The 17314-nt window shown below is 33.1% G+C and overlaps 1 protein-coding gene across 1 annotated transcript in view; it reads left to right on the forward strand.

Annotated features, from left to right (window-relative positions):
* Positions 1-12142, forward strand: part of LOC129231872 (sideroflexin-3-like) — a 73861-nt gene extending 61719 nt beyond the window's left edge. The window contains exons 9-11 of the mRNA XM_054866262.1: positions 2465-2514; positions 11253-11300; positions 11403-12142. Coding sequence (XP_054722237.1) covers positions 2465-2514; positions 11253-11300; positions 11403-11499 — 195 coding nt within the window. The 3' untranslated portion in view covers positions 11500-12142. The remainder of the gene's footprint in view (positions 1-2464; positions 2515-11252; positions 11301-11402) is intronic.
* The last annotated feature ends 5172 nt before the right edge of the window (positions 12143-17314 follow it).

A 17314-nucleotide genomic window follows, 5' to 3' on the forward strand; every position in this document is an offset into this window, starting at 1 on the left:
CTACACATGTACCTTTACTGATTTGCTCATTTCTTATGTAATTATCCATAAGTGCGCATTATTTCTAGTTATACTTTATCATGCATTTAAAGTATTATTACATCATTTTTTTCTTTAAATTGTGCAAAGAAATATTTATAAAGTTGTCTGTCTAATAAAGTAATGTTCTGTTTATTATTTTATTAGACATAATGAACAGAACATTAAAAATAAGAACAGCAAAATTATAAAACAAATTTGCAAAATATTGCAGATCTTTGTTTTTGGGTTACAAGGAACTTCCTTTTCAATGTAAAAAGATCTGAGGCAATGACGATGAGGTTGAATAATGAACATTTCAAATTGTAAAACAAAAATGCTCATCAGACAACTACTGAGAAAATTGATATCCAATCAAAAGACAATAAGAACAGTTTCCATGTTAAGAGCAATCACTTTCTCACAGAGACCTGCACTTGTGAGAAAGCTTCTTTTCTGTTCTTAACATGGTTTTTTATTCATACTTATTCTGTTTGTTGTTCACTTTTGAGCTTAGTTAATCTGTCTTTATTTTATTATGTTTTTGGAACTTTCTTTTGAATACTTTTTAAGGAACTTTCTAAGCATTATGTTTAAATTTAAGCGCTTTTAGTTTTATTGTCTTGTCTTACAATACTAATGACATATTTTTTTATTTTATGTACAGTGAAATACATTTAATACAAAAATGCTGAGCATGGAAGCAGCGGATAGTAGTCCGATAGTAGGATAGCTGTCTGGACAGTAAACTGCAATTTAGTACAAATATGTTAGTTAGCACAAAATTCTCTCTTAAACAGAACATTTTTTTCTCGTCCGCTCAGTTTTGTGTTAAACACTTTGTGTGACGAAGGAGTTGACATGAATGGCAGGCACCTTTTTGACTGTTCTGCACTCTGGAAGGACAGCGATTCCTCCTTTTTTAAGACCCTCTCCCCTACAGGAGATTTTTCATTTTTATACTGGACTGCAATACTTTGTGCGCTCAAAAGTGTAAATAGTTAATTTTTTTTTACCCCTTAAACTATTTGAAGGATGTAATTTAAAAAAAAGTTTTGTGTTAAAATATTTTCACTGTATATTGTTTCATGAAAGTATAAAGTGAAAAAATGTAGGGAACAGTAGAATAAAGCAAAATATTGTATTCGGTTACGCTGTAAAGAGACCAATAAAAAGAGGATTGCTTTTGGATTATATATCTGCCAACAGTAAACTTGCAAACTCCCTTCATAGCACTTTCAAATTTTGTGAAGAACAGCAATCCTTATTTAATCAAATTAAAGTTTTCATAAAACCAAAGTAGAAGTGTAGGGGATACCTTCATGAAACAATATTTTACTTTTATTTATTATTATTTTTTATTAACTATAAAATTTGTCAAATTCATGGAAGTACTTCTCAGGGAGCACTTTTTTTAATGATTAAATTGATTGAAATGTTACTTTTTATCTGCTTATTCTTACTATTTATTACGCTATTTTTGCCAATTATTAATGTACATGCAATTCAAAGGGGTTTTTTTTGTGTTGCAATAAGTTTAATTTTGAGCTGACACAAACTAGATGCAGAACATGTCTTGTCAAAACTGGGTTTTTCTAACCTCCTTATCTCGCAACTCCTATTTATTTTCCAGTTATTTCATTTTTTTTTTTTTTTTTTTTTTTGAAATCCTTGATAGAGGTTCAAATTTTCACACAGAAACAAATTTCAATTGCCCTTTTTCCTTGGCAATTTTTGTAGTAGAACCAATCCATCAGACATTTGCTTGTAGTTTCCCCCCCCCCCCCTCTTAGAAATTTGAAGAATACTGTATTCAGGTGAGATAATAGGGGTATGAGGGGGTGTTGTAGTTTTTTTTTTGTCTTAGAGTTTAGATTCTTTGCACTTTTCTTGAAAACAGTGAATCTCAAGAAAAGTCTGTTTTCAAGAAAAAGCTTTTCACTGTGCTACTGGTTAAAGAAAAGATTAGAAATTTTAAGTTTGTAGATGAAAAATGAAAATCCACATTGCTATTCATTTCAAACACCTTTCAATTACATTTTTCACAATAATAAAAGACCATGTAGTTATTGGGAAAAACTCTGATGAAAGTAATTATTGAAAATGTAAAATAGGAAGTCTGCTTATTCAGAAGCAGCTAACAATTTAGTTTAAGAATTCCAGTAACCTGTCAAAAAATTGAATACTAGATCTTGTTACATGTAAACAGGGATGTAAATAAATTTCAGATCTAATAAAATGTTGAAGATTGACTTGTTAATTGTTATAGTTGCATGGTACATAGGTAAATATACATAATGTATGTGTATGTTTAGTTTATAACTGAAAAGAAGTTGTTGTCATGTAATCACTGATATTTGCCCATATGTTGAGCAGATTGTCAATACATGAAACTAACTTAATTTTGATATCATCTTGTATTAATCGAATAAAATTATTTGTTTAGAAATACCCTTGGATAAATGCTCCTCTTCAGGTGGGCCTTTGTGGGTTATTGTAAGTATTAGTACTCATTCTCAAATATTCTTTGAACCTCCAGCAGATTTTATTTTGTTAAAATGTTTTGATGCTTTTAAATGTAATGCTTTTGTATTTTAGAAGTAAGCGAACAACATTTTTGTGTTCACATATCATAAATATATTTCCATAGAACATCAGTAATAAATCTAATGTGAATCTATACTGGTTGTTGTATTTATGAATGTGTAAAGGCAGATGTAAAAGTGTCTCAATGTGCCTAACTACTACTAGCAAGGAAAATATGTCCATATATATGATTGAAACAGATTCTAAACTGTGAAATTCAACTTGAGTAAAATGTTTTTTTTTTTTTTGCAAAAACAATAATCTTAGGTATATTTTACACTAGATTTGAATATTTTTGTAGTTTTCAGATTCTAGAAATTTTAACTGTGTAGTATCTCAAAGATGCTAGGCATAATATACATATTTTTCTTAGTTAATTGCCAATAATTTAATTTATCGTCCACTAAGCGTTAGGTAAGCCTTCAATCTAATTCCTCAAAATAAACAAAAAAAGTATATTTTTTTGCTTTGCAATGAGTTTTTCTCTAAGTTAAAGCGTAATAAAGATGATTCCTGGCAAAATGGCTTTCAGGAATTTTCCAAAGACATTGGTACTGACTGCCAACTGCTCATGAGAATATAGCCAAACTTGCAATTGTGTTTGCTATCAGGTTTTAGTTTTGAACAATTCAAAAGTCTGCTAATTTTAAAAAATTCAATAATTCAAAGTTATGTATGCATAGAGATAAAACTGCATATGTGCTTTAAATGACTAGTTGTTCATTATGCATAAAAAATAATTGCGAAAAATAGCTGTGTCTTTTGAAGTCATACTGCAACATTTAACAGATGTTGCTTCATCTGAGAATTAAAAAAAATTGGTATAACAATACTTGGTCTTTTAAAACTAATTTTTAGCATTTTGGTCATTACTCAACAATGATAATACCTAGTCAAAGGGCAAAGTTGTAAGTATCCCAATGCATTGTGAAAAAACGTTGAGAATTTATTACATAATTTCATGTCTTATAACCCTTGTTCTTTTGACCATTTTTCTGTGGGTTTTTTCAATAAAAAATAAATTATAACTTGTAGAATAACACCCCATTTTGTTACAAACATGTGTCAGTTTTTACCACCCTAAATATATTTTTCTTTTAGTTAATGAACTTGTAATTGCTAATTAACTTTTTTATCACAGGATCCTAATAGTATGGACAAATCATTTCATTTTAAAATACTAAATATTTGGTTTCAAAAGTGGTAATGCTGTGTAAAAAGTGAAAATTATAAATACATCCTTGTTTCTCTTCTAAGTAGCATCTAGAGTTTAATGGAGCTCATTATCTTAATATTTTCGAACAGGAATTATGTAAATTTAACCATGCATTTCACTTCTGCATGAAGTTTCTTGGCTCCCTTTTTAGTGGATAGCAGTAGGGCTGTGTAACATAAATAGCAATGCTACTTAAAAATAAATTTTTGCATTCTTTTGGTTACATTTATTGAGCAAACATGACAAATTATATGGAAATGAAGCACTTAGGTTTGTCTCTTTTAAAATAATTTTTTCAACTGAGTGTAACAAATTTTAACTTAACTAACTTAACATTAACTTCATGTCTGAAAAATAGAATATGACTGGAAAAATGCTAGGATGATTATTATTAAGAGTTTTAAAAATAAAACTGCTAACTATGGAATAACCTGTCGTGGAATAAGGTACATTAAACTCCTGATTATCTGCAGAATAGGGTGACATGGTATCTGCAGAATAGCGAATTTGGCGGATAATCCGCAAAAATAGGTAAAAAACTGTACTAGTGTATATTACAGCTTAAAAAATCGATAGCACTCACATTAAAGCTACAGCCAAAAACCATAACTGTGTATGAAAAAATTATTAAGTAAAACATGAAACACAGGCTAGCTTGCTATTGCAAACAGATTACACGCAATGTCAGCAAATCATTGAAGCAGATAGACGGAAACAGATCAAGCTATGTAAAACCAAAAATGTATAGGAGAGTGAAGGGGAATTTTTTCAAAACAAACTGGAAGCTTACTGTATATATTTTTTGTTTATATTCTTTGACTTCATGAGCTCAATAATTAATTCAGTTTTTAAAATTGTAATGCACCTTAATCCAACTGGCTAAGCAGAGCTTACTCATTTCCTGAGTTAGCTTGGAAAGCTGTTCAAGCAGAGGAACTTTCTTGATGCAGGAAATGAGTCAGTGACGGATCCAGACGATCCTGTTGGGAGGAACGATTGAGTAATGCATTATGAGGGGGAGGGTGTGACTAAAGTTTTTAAAAAGTTTAAGAACTGGAGCAAGATTCCTCCCCCCCACCCAAATATGCATTGTTCAAAGAGTTTGAATGAGTTTTTTTAGTGCTTCGAGTACCAAGAATAAAAAAATGGAAAAAAAGGAGCTTCTGCTAATATCCTGGATTTATTATCTAAATTTAACCCTTCAACTTTTGATTCGTTTGAGGACTCATGAAGTATTTTCAGTAGCTATTCAGGTCCTCAATTATACTTTTTTCTTATAAAAGAAAGGTTGAAGTGCCAAGATGGCATCTCTTTTTACCAGTTTTCGTACAGAACACAATGAAATACTAAAATTGCATTTGTAAATAAAATTTGAAGATAGTTATGGATTTGTTTCTAGATTGAGTTGTTAAATATTCGCACATAAGTAGGAGTGTTTGCAGGTTCTCCCCCGAAATTTTTTTTAGGAACGCATTTTTAGACTATTTGGTGGTTAATAAGAGGAAGGGAGGATTGGCGGTCCCTTTCCGGAAATTGTTTGAAATTTCAGGGTACATTTTTGAAAACACAATTGTTTGCTATCTTTGTTTTCTTGAAGGGAAAGGATAGATAGGATTCAGGATTTCTCTCCAGTCATTTTATGATATTAGAGCTTCAAAAACACAATTTTAGATATGTTTAGTAATGCTAAAAACCAGTGGGTTTTGGTGCTTTCCCCTGAAAAAATTTCGAAATTGAAGTCCTAAAAATGCCATTGTAGGCCATCTTTGATGACGTAGCAGAAGACATGGGGTTCAGAACTTTTCCTCAGAAACTTTTAGATGTAGGAGTTCCAAAAACGCTGTTTTAGACGATCTTTGAATGATGTTGAAGGATGGGGAAAGAAGGAAATGAAAGCTCCTCTCTGGAAACTTTTTCAAATTAGAGTCTTGAAAATGCAGTTGTAAGCCACCTGGGGGAAAGAACGGGGTTTGAAACTTTCCATCGGATATTGTTCGAAATTGGAGCCTTGAAATGCGATGGTTGGTCATCTTAGGTAGCGTTAAGGGAAGGGATGGAGTCAGGAGTTATCCATCTACTTTTCAATATTGAAGCTTCAAAACCATAATGTTAGTGGACCTTCATTGATGTTACGGGAAGGACTCAAGATCGGGAACTCTCCCCCGGAATTTGTTTTTGGATTGAAGCTCTAAAAACGTTATTCAAGGCCCTCTTTAGTAGGACTCGACCGATGCATCGGCGCCGATGGTTCAACAATTTAGCCATCGGCATCGGCGGCCGATGCTAACTTGCAGGAATCATCGGCCCATCGGCCTTAAAAACATCGAAAAGCCGATGGAATTGGCCGATGTTTTCGAAAAAAAAATACCTTTTGCTGTTTTACTTTTTAATGCAAAGTAAACGGAGTTATTGTTTTCATATAAAATTGTTTACTTAAACTTCAGTATGAATTTCTATTTTAGTCACCCCTGAAAGAGTTTTTAATACTGCATTCAGGTACCAAACAAGCTAATTATTGCGTTGTTTTTGCGGCTATAACAAAAAAAAAATCGACGCACCAAGAAGGAGTGATCCGATTGAGACGAAAATTGGTGGATAGGAAGACAATGCACTGAATATTAAATGATTAAATTCTTATAACAATTGAATAATTTATGTCAGAGTTACAGTAACAAGTTCAAAAAGGTATTGACCCGCCTCTAGCCTGATACAAGCTGAAGCACGACGTGGGAGACACCGATAAAGCTCCCGGAGGTTGTCCTGCGGTATTTCCGACTAAATTCGCTCCGATTGCCGGACGAGGTTATCAATATTCCATCCCATCATAGCCCAGACATGCTCGATGGGAGAGAGATCTGACAATCTGGCAGGCCACGGAAGAGTTTGACAAGCTTGCAGACAGTTCATGGCATCATGTGCCATAAGGTTATCGGGCAATATTGAAAACCAGCCGAGGGTACTGCAAAAGGAACGGCATCAAAACAGGTCTTAGGATGTCGGCGACGTACCACAGTGCTGTAAGTGTACCTCTAATTACGACCAAAGGGGTCCAGTTATCCAAGGAAATATCACCCCAGACCATAATGCCTTGTTGAGGGCCAGTGTGACGTGCAAAAGTAATACCAGTATCACTCCTTTGCCCTGGGTGTCTCCAAACACGTCTTCGATGATCGTCATGACATAGTTGGAAGCGGGATTCGTCGCTAAAGACTATACATCCCCAGTCGGCACCATTCCCATCTAATCGAGCCATGCACCACTGTATTCTGGCTCGGCCGTGTGTAGGCGTCAGTGACAGGTGGCGTAACGGTCTGCGCGAGCGTAAATTTGGTTGTCTCAACCGTCTGTAAATGGTCATGATGGACACTGGCGTTTGGGTTGAACGTCTGATGGTTCATAGATATGAAGAAAGCGCTGTGACAGATGATCGGACTATCGGACAATCCCTCAGTCATCATGATCTGTTGTGACCCTAGGACGACCGCTAACATCCTGACGCTGAATTCTTCCATTTTCCACCCATCCTTGCCAGCATCTTCGAATCGCCTCATCGCTTCGACTCAAATGACGAGCGATTCTCCGATTTGATCAACCGGCCTCTTTCAATCCAATGATATGACCTCGTTTAAACTATGACAGTTGCTCGTAATGAGCACGAACCATGCGAGAGGCATTTTTAAGTTGTTGAAAGGTAATCTGAATTGCAATCAAACCGAAAGTTTTAACAACTATTGAAGAATTGCTCTTATATACATCTGCTAGATGCTCAGTTTCGATGAGCTGGAGATCAAACTATCCATTCATTGGACACCAAATTTTAATCATTTGCACATCTATTCAAAACAATCATGCATACAAAATTTCAAATCAATCAGATGATTGCTTCTTGATGCGTCGAGTTTTTTTTTTTTTTTTTTTGTTAGAGTGTATATTGCCGAATTGGAGATCATGGAAACAAATATGAGATGGCAAAGCCGGTTTTTGTGTCATTTTGTTAGATTCCCGTTGAATCCACAGTAATTTTTAGAACACTTGCGTATCCCCCCCTCCCCTGCCTTATATTAAACTCTAGTTGCATTTCCGAGTTGTTTAAAACTAACACCATTCATAAAATTAGAGATTTTTTTTTCAAACGTAATCTATTGTTTAGGAAGAATTTAGAGCATTAATGTAAGAAATTGATTAAAGACGTTTTGAATGGTGACATAATTCGGAAATCAAAGAAACTTTTGAATTTTTTCTTCGGAAGTGCTGAAGTCGACTCAGAAACTCTTCCGAGGCGTTGGTGGTAGCGGTTCTGTACTAAACAAATGAGGCCGAAGTTGGGAACGAAGTTTAATGTTGTGAGTTACTCCAAAATCCAGCAGGTGATCCCCCCCCCTCCGCCCCTCTCTCGCCGTTTCTAGCACTTATTAAATATTTAGCGATTATTTATTTTGCTCAAGAAATGTCATTTTAAGTATTTCTCATTCTTGTTTCATCTTTATTTCGTAATACGCCATCTTTTTTGCATCATTTATAGCGATCGATTTTTTCTATTGTAAGTAACTATATTCATGTTTTTTATAAAATCAATGAACGAGTTATTTTTGTTTTCATCATATTTTTAATAATATGTTATAGAAAAGTTTCAAGGATTTTCTATTAAACAATTATTTAATTTCAGCAAATTATTGTTAAATTGAAAAATTTAATTTGAACTTGTTTGTAGTACTTCATAAAAGATTTTAAACAATCATATTGTTCGATATTATGTGTGCAAACATGAGATCAAGTAGTATATATATTCAGTTATTATTAACTTGGAGTAAATATCGAGCTTGTTTATTGTAGCTGCGTTTTAAGAACCTCAATCTTTTCATGACTATTTTTTTTTTCAGAAAAATTTATGTCACTGCTATAGCTTTTATGAAAAATGCAAATTTTTTAATTCATAACTTTTAAATAAGTATAAAAATATTCCTATCACGATTTAATATTGTAATTTATCTGTTACCTTTTTGGTTTAATTTCATGACTAAAAATGTCTACGTGCAATCTTTCCTCTTTAATTGCGTAATTTGTTGACGGTTTCATATTTTTATTCTTAATTTCTTTTGAATGATTAAACAACATAATTTAAAGTTTTTTAACTATGTATAGTGTACATAATCCATACATTATTACAATATTGCTGAAATCTTAGTTGTATTTTCAATTTAAAAAAATCAGTTGGATATTAAACAGTGTCTTTGTTTTTCTTCCTTTTTTTTTTCTTTTTGTTTTGGCTCTTGTTCTTTCTCTATCATCATACTAGAACAGTCAAAAAAGTAGCATAACTACATCCTACATAGATTGTACTTAGTACGATCCAAAATTTCGGGGACGAGCTGCATAAAACTTTACCCAGAATAGTTCACATTACGGAAGCACATCTACCTTCCAAGGGTCACCTTGAGGGACCATGTACTTCTGCCAGTGTTCATATAACTTTTGGAAACACTCCTGGAAGCCTTTTTCGCAACTTACTATGATGCAGCTTTATCTTCTCCTGACGGAAGAAAGCGGCGTCCATGCAAATGTTTTTTTTGCTGGGAACATGTAAGAGTCACACGGAGTTAAGTCCGACGAAACATTATGTTATTTGTTTGTCGTATCAGAGCATTGATCAATCAAACCGTGCATCCTCAATATGAAAGTCGCTTTCTTCCCCACGATGAATTTAAAGCAGCAGCGCAAGAGACTTTACAGGAGGTTGCGAAAAATGGCTGCCAGGAGTGCTTCTAAAAGCTATACGAACGTTGGCAGAAGTGCACAGTCGTTCAAGGTGATTATTTTGTAGATAGATGTGCTTCGGTAATGTGAACTACTCAGGGTAAGGTTTTATACTGTTTGTCTCGAACTTTTAGATCATACTATGTACGTATGAGTTTTCAACTTACTATTTCATAACGTTTCTGAGTGACGCAAGTTTACGCGTATAAATACATCACAAGAGAACTTGCGATAATTAACTGAGGAGGTGTTCAAAATGAATATTTTGGTCAACTATATGTTCTTTGGTACATATGCGTGTACAGATGTGCCGAAAAAACTTGTGAAGTTTAAATTGGGTGATCGTAAAATAGAAATTAGGTCGAAATTTGTTTTTTTTTTTCTTTTTTTGTTTTTATTAGAAGTCCTTATTCGTAGAAAGGAAGTAAAGTGAAATGAATAAATGATCCTTTAAATCCCTGGCAATCTTATCACTTTATTTCCGTTAGATTTTTTTTTTTTTTTTGCCATCGGCCATCGGCAAACGGCCATTTGGAGGAAAACCATCGGCAATCGGCCATCGGCCATCTTTGAAGAATCGGCTAACAATCGGCATTGGCCCATCGGCCAAAAAATGCCATCGGTCGAGCCCTACTCTTTAGCGACATTTTCGAAACAGTTCTTGATTCTGATGATTTGTTCGAAATTAAAGCTCAAAACATTTTTTATTTTTAACGATCTTCCATGACATTAGAGAGAGGTGGTTGAGGGACTCTCCCCTGGAAAATTTTTGAAATTGTCTTAAAAATACAGTTGTAAGGAGTTTTTTGTGTTGTGTTGGGGGGGGGGATGGTGAGAAAAAAATTTTGGTGACCTTTTCCCGGAAATTTTTCGAATTTACAAGCCTTTGAGGGGGGGGCGATCCCCCTGTCGCCCATAACCCCCCCCCCCCCCCCCCGTGGATCTGCCACTGAAATGAATGCACATTGATTGAACCAAATAGAGTAGCTTTGTTTTGCCAGTGTGAATGATATATAATGATGACCTCTGCAAAGGGGTTTTCAGAGTGTATTTCACTGAACTTTTATCATCATGATAGTTCAGTTGGTGTAATTTGCCTTTTGTTTGATTCCGTTGAAATATAATCTTCTGTAATGCTTTTTCTTGCATAAAGTTAGCAAGGAAAATGAATTTGATAAAATTGAAAGGTTGCACTCATTTCTCTTAAGAATCTGACTATGCATGTTCCCACTTTCAGTCCTTATTTAGTGTTCAATGCTAAGAGGTAGGATGTAGCAAAATTAGTTTTTTCCTCTCCTCTCTTTTATATGTTTCAGAATTTGCCCTACTTAATAGGATGATTTGTACATTTCTATACTTGATCTGCCAGAAGCTGCGTTAAGATCTCAATTGTATATCTTAAGTAGTATTTATCATTTACTTATATATCTATGAAGAGAAAAAGTGATAACTGCAGAACTTATGTCCATAATTTTAACTGCAATTTGTGCCTGAGTAGGACTTCACTTTTTGTAAGCAGTAAAATTGTTATACTTTTTTAGTGAGCCAATGTATTGAAAAAGTTCTTCAGTGTATGCAGTGTATTCTTTTTTTTTTTCAACAATACTAAATCTTTCATTTTTTTTAATTATTATTTATTTACTTTGAATCATCCAATAATGTTTCTCTTCTTCAACAGTTTGGTGTTTGCTACACCTCTTTGCTGTGCTCTTTTCCCTCAACAGAGGTAATGCTATTTAAAACTTCATTTATAAACATATTTTTATTGTTCATTCTAAGTGATTTCATTTGTATTTTCTTTTCTAATGAAAAATTATTTTCTCTTTAGCTCTATATCCATTGACGCTTTAGAACCAGAGATACGGGAATTAGTTTCAAAAGCTAAGTCTTCTGAAAAAGTTTTGTATTATAATAAAGGACTTTAAGCAATAACTTGCTTAAATGATAAATTAGTAAAATAACGCAGCAATAAATGTTCTCTTCTTGTCATTGGTATGTTACGGTAATGGATTTTTTATGCAGTATTAAGTTTTAAGTGTTGAAGTGTGTAAAAGTTTGTGTTATGTTAATATTTTTATTCATATTTTTTATCTCTTTGTTTATGTTTTATAAAGATTTAAATTAAAATTTAATGAAGATTTTATTCATGCACTATTTTTTATTGCCAATTTTGATTTCTGTGTAACTTCCTGCAAGATTGAATTTCTTGTTTACATTTTTACATAAACATATATTTTTACATGTTACTTTGTTTGAGACTTAAATTAATTATTTTTTTACATTTCTATTAAGGAACTTCCATAAATTTCTAGATTCATGTCTAAATAAATTATATGTGTAAAAAGTGACTTATCATGCAAAGATAATACATCCAAAAACTGTGATATCTATTTTAGAGTGATAGTTTTCATTTGAAGCATGTCACATATACTAAAACATTGATTTTTGTAGTTCCTAATTTTGTATTTAAAACTGACTATATTTTTCAATATAATTTTTGCCAAATTTAATTTTCATCTGAAGTGTTTTACTTTGTACTGATAAAGTCTAGATTTAAATAAAATGTAATTAACCTCCTCCACCAAGTATTTTTTTCACAATGCAATATTAATGGAAAAGTTAAGATTTATCTCATGATTATTAAGTGATTTAATGCATTGCAAAAAATGATAAACAGATAATTTATCTTTTATGTATGTAAGCTTGAATCAAAAAGTCATAACAGGTCTTGGGCATCTGCAGTATTCTATTGTACATCATAAGTAGGTAATTCAAAGGACAAATTTCAAATTTCAGAAAAAAAACAATTTCATAGAATTCAATCAATGAAAACAAAGCTTCATTTCAAGATATTATGCATCAGTATTGTATTTTTTAGTAAAAACATTCCTTTAATAAATTTTTCCTAAAACCTTGACAAACATGGTAAACTAATTGATTTTTTTTTCGTCTTATGAAATTGGCTTTTTATTAGTCATCACATGTGGGACATCTTAAATGAACTCCTGTACAAAAGAAGTCATATTTCAGGATTTTTAAATCAATCTTGTTTTAATTTACCACAAAACATTTTTTAACACGTTCTAGAAATTCTGTCTAAGATTTTATTGTACAGTAGACCTTCGTTTTACTCAGTAGTTACATTTCACGAAAGTGTTGCATGAATAAAATTGAGTAAAATAAGATTTAATAGTACTATTAAAATAGTGGTTGAGTCCCGGATAATAATAATGATAATAATAATGAGACAGATAAAAATATACTACAGTCTAGGGACAAATAAATATATGCAGGGTGTAGCATAAAAACTCGGACAAAGTTTGCATTATCAAATGGAAGTAAGCTAATTTCTTTTTGATGAGTGTTTATTTTTTTTCTTTCTCACTTTAATTAGAAATCAATTTATAACCATTGTCTTAGTTTATAATTCGTTTTTTGGCAATTTCACAATGTCAAGCAAAAGATCTGCTATTTTAAAGTTACTTAACTAAAGAGAAGGACAGTTTGTTTACTTGTACCTCAGCAAACAGTGTACAATGCAACATGCCGTTTCAAAGAGCCTGGAAATAATAGTCAACGTCCAGGAAGTGTGCACAAACGTACACTGAACACTTATATGTTAATCATGAGGCCAACAAAGAGCAAGTTCAATGAAATCCTCTAGTTTCCATGAGAGAGAGGTCATTGATGAAACGGGAATATATGACCAATCAGTGTGGCTAAGGGCAATAACAGAGCTCAGACAGGAGCTTTACAAGTTCCAAAAATTTCAGACTTTCTGAAGAAAACAAACTTGTGCTGTTCTAATGATGCCAAGACAGGCTGCAAGTCAACTCTGGGAGGGATTCCTTTCACCGATGAGCAGCTCTTTATTGTTCAACCAGCTCATAACTCTCGGAACAATAGGATTAACAGTACTGTAGACACTCCATGTACCTTGACAAATGTTGAACATCGATAAAATCCAAAGTTAGAACTGGAGTGTGGCGGAATTTGCACAACCGGCAAAAAAATCTATGGTTTTTATGGATGAGGGAGTTAAAATTGATCAAAAAGTGTACCAGCGGGACATTTTAGAAGCTGTTGTACTTCTATGAGCCAATAAGCACTTTGAGAATGTAGACTGAATGCTCGTTTGGAAACTCTGAGCCAGTTCACTTTTCCAAAAAGACGAGTGATGCAAGTTGCCTTTTCCTGATATGATAAAGTGTGCACCCTATATGCCAGACCTTAATCCCATAGATTACAGTGTATATCCTATTTTAGAGTGTAGGGTCTGCCCTAAATCACACAAAAGTTTGGAATCTCTGAATCAATTGCTTTGATGGGAATAAGGTAGGTTAAAGGTAAAACTTTCTCTAATGGCTGAAAATTTCTATAAGCGGTTGCTTTTCTATATAATTGCAAATCGCGGCCAGTTGGAAAACAAATTTATTGATAGTAGTATTTTTTAAATTTATTTATTTTCAATAAAGTTGAACGAAAAATTGCTTATCCTGGGTTTTTTTTTCTGCCACACCCTGTAATAAATTTAATGTGTAATTTTTTCGATACATATGTCCAACGTGTATAAAGAAAATGTAAATAAACTTACTGTTTAAAAAGTAACTGGTTGTAATAGTCTGTTAGCAGCCATTAATCATTTTTCTCGCACGTTTTAGTAGGGCATTAATGCATCCATTATTGCTGGCTTTACTTCCATGACAAGATCTTCCTTCTCTAAGAAATAAGAAAGATCATTTGCCATTTTCAAGGAATGGCTCAAAACTTTCAGTGTGAAAGTTTTTGGTTTTGTGTCATCAATGTCATTATTGTTGGTTTGGTACTCCTTTGTCACTTCCAATAACTCTTGACTCCAATGAGCTCTGAATTATGCGAGTCTAGAAACTTTAATTCTGGAAAAAAAGTTCTAAAACAAATCAGAAAAAAATTTCTTTAGTGATAAGTTGGCTTATTAGCACTCTAAAGTGCAGTTCATCACATATTATCTGCAATCACTGGGGTTTGGATTTTGATGGAGGGGAAATTTCTGTTTGCAATGCCATTTCCACATAAACAAAATATAGACATTAAATTTTAAACCCTGTATAATCAAACCAGCATATTAAACGCAGAAAATGAGGGTCTACTGCAATGGCTTTTCATATAAATATAGGTTTTTTGTAACTCATCTTGTGTAGTACAAATTTCCCTTTTTCCATGGAATTTATTAATATTTACAGTGTAGCATAGGTTCGTTTTGTGTGAGAATAAAAGATTAAGCATCTTGCACCAAGATGAAATGCTTTGTTCATTTAACTCAAATTTGGAATTTTCCTACTGCAAAGTGGTGAAATAAATAAATTGACTGCCTATTATTACTTGCTATAGAGTAAACATCATCCGTAAACAACATAATTGTGATTGTATGGGATTCTTAAGCAAACTACAAAAAGGTATAAAAGAAGAAAACCAACTTTCTTGTCACTTAACAAGACTTAGTACAGCCAGATGCTTTGATTAATGTAGTGTAGTTGTCACATCATTAGTTTCATCAAAGGAGATACCATGTTGTCACAAGTTTGGTTATAGTAATGAGGTAAATAGTGAAAATGTAAGTTTTACCTACTAAATAGTCTTGCTATTGAAATTATGAAGATTAGGGGAGAGTCGGGAAGTATGGGACAAAATTGCATTCATGCTGAAATTCAACTTGAAAAATTATTTCTTGCTTGGGCAGTGGATATAGCAGCGAGTTGTCAGCTACAATTAATGGCCAAGCTAGAAATAATTTTTCATGCTGTCTTTTATTATAAATGTAGCTCTGCCAAATTCCTCCTAACAGGGAGACAGCTCAATTTTATAGTTTTTCTCATTTTATTTATTTTCTATCTTTTTTTTTTTTTTGCATAATTGCTCTATTTAATAGAGTGGACAAGTTAAGACTTTGATGTAGAAAAGTTCATTCTTTGTGAAATAGGGCAGGGGAGAGGTATGAACTGTTCATTTTATATTTCCATATGTACATTTCTTTTCAAATGTTGCCAAGATGACTAATGTTTGCCACAGATTTCAACAGCTTCCTATCCCAGCCATGCAGACCCTCCTCATGATGCAACCTAATTTACATGTAAAAAGATAGGGATGGGTGAAGAAAAGTTAACACTGATTGAGCAAAGTAAAATTTTTAGTTTCAAACAATGTGGTTTTAATTCTTAGAAAATTCTCAATAGATCCAACAGGTCAAAGACTTTAGTTGTTATTATTATTATTATTATTTAATAGCTACAGTGATGATGATAAATTATGCTCAATGAAAATCAACTGGACGTTCTTTTGCATTGACTCTTCCACATTCACTAGTAATTGAGAGCTGTTGTTCGCCGAGCAGCTCAAAAGAAAAAAGGCTTTTTCATATCGAATTATATGATATTTGCAGCTTTGAACTCATTACTTCTGTAAAATGAAAGGTCGACCACTTCTAATCAGGAAGTCACCCGGATTGTGTTTCAAAAATATAATTGTAGAGTACAGGGTGACTCATTTTAACATTTTAGAACTCCTGAAAGGGGTAGAGTGCATCCTGATGACTTGAAATCATATAGCAATGCAGGGCAGAAATGCTTTCTTGAGGCGGTGATGTAAACAGAAGCACCGTAAAGAAAAGCGATTGTACATAAAATGAATAGTGTTTAAATAGGAAGCAATCGAAAGAGCCTGTTGTGATTTTATTAAATTAGTTGCCTGCGGAAGTCTTAAAAGAAGCACTAAATTTAAAAATTTGGCTATAAATTGAAGGTACCTGCCGATTTCACCATCTGCATATGGAAGAGGAAGATATTCATCTGCAAAGTGTGTGAAAGATGTCTTCCATTTTTCACCAAAACTCTCGCTAAATTTGGCGACTTTTTAAAAAATTTCAACTGACTTTTAAGACCTCATATTTCAATAACGAGGACACGAGGGCAAATAATTTTATGTGTCCAGAAACATTTTTTACTATGCTTTTCCGATTGCTACTTATTTATTAATTTTTTTCATAATTACTTATCGTATAGTTTCCTGTTAAGTAAGAGGCGTGAAGTGACGTATGTTCGTTTACCAGGAGAAAGCACTTCTGTTCGCTCCGTAGTATCCGACGATTCTATTTCGCTGCTTCTGAAAATGGCTTATGATTATTGCATTTTGTTGAAAAAGCAGCAGCTTTTAACATTTAAGAACAACGAAAGTAACAGAAGACAAACGAAGCAACTACTGTAGAGGACACTAAACTTCATTTACGGGAAAGATGGACTGAAAACTGGATGGTAAACAAAGAATTGCGCCATTTGGCGACGTTAATCACGTGCTTGGCTTGGACAAGAACAAATTGGTGCCAAGCAGACGGCGATTCGAATCATTTTGGTTAGGGTCTAGTGGGGTAAAGTGGTCATAAAATCGTATGTTTTCGAATTATGTGAATAATAAATACAATAAATTCTTTAAACATTTTAACTTTTTTTGTTTTTATTTTACATTGCATTATTAAAGAACACAGTACATTGAGTTTTAGGAAAATAAATATTGATTTAAGTAGTTTTAGAACACTTTCTTTTCCCTTTGTATCTATGACCACTTTACCCCATGGGTTGGGGGAAAGTGGTCATAGTTAAAAATAAATGCAAAACTATTATAAACAACTCTAATATTTGTATATTTCGGTTATTTGTATAGTTACAAGTATATGCACAAGCATTGTGTGTACACACGAGTATATACGTG

The sequence above is a fragment of the Uloborus diversus genome, chromosome 10 (genome assembly GCF_026930045.1).
Source record: "Uloborus diversus isolate 005 chromosome 10, Udiv.v.3.1, whole genome shotgun sequence".
Taxonomy (NCBI): domain Eukaryota; kingdom Metazoa; phylum Arthropoda; class Arachnida; order Araneae; family Uloboridae; genus Uloborus; species Uloborus diversus.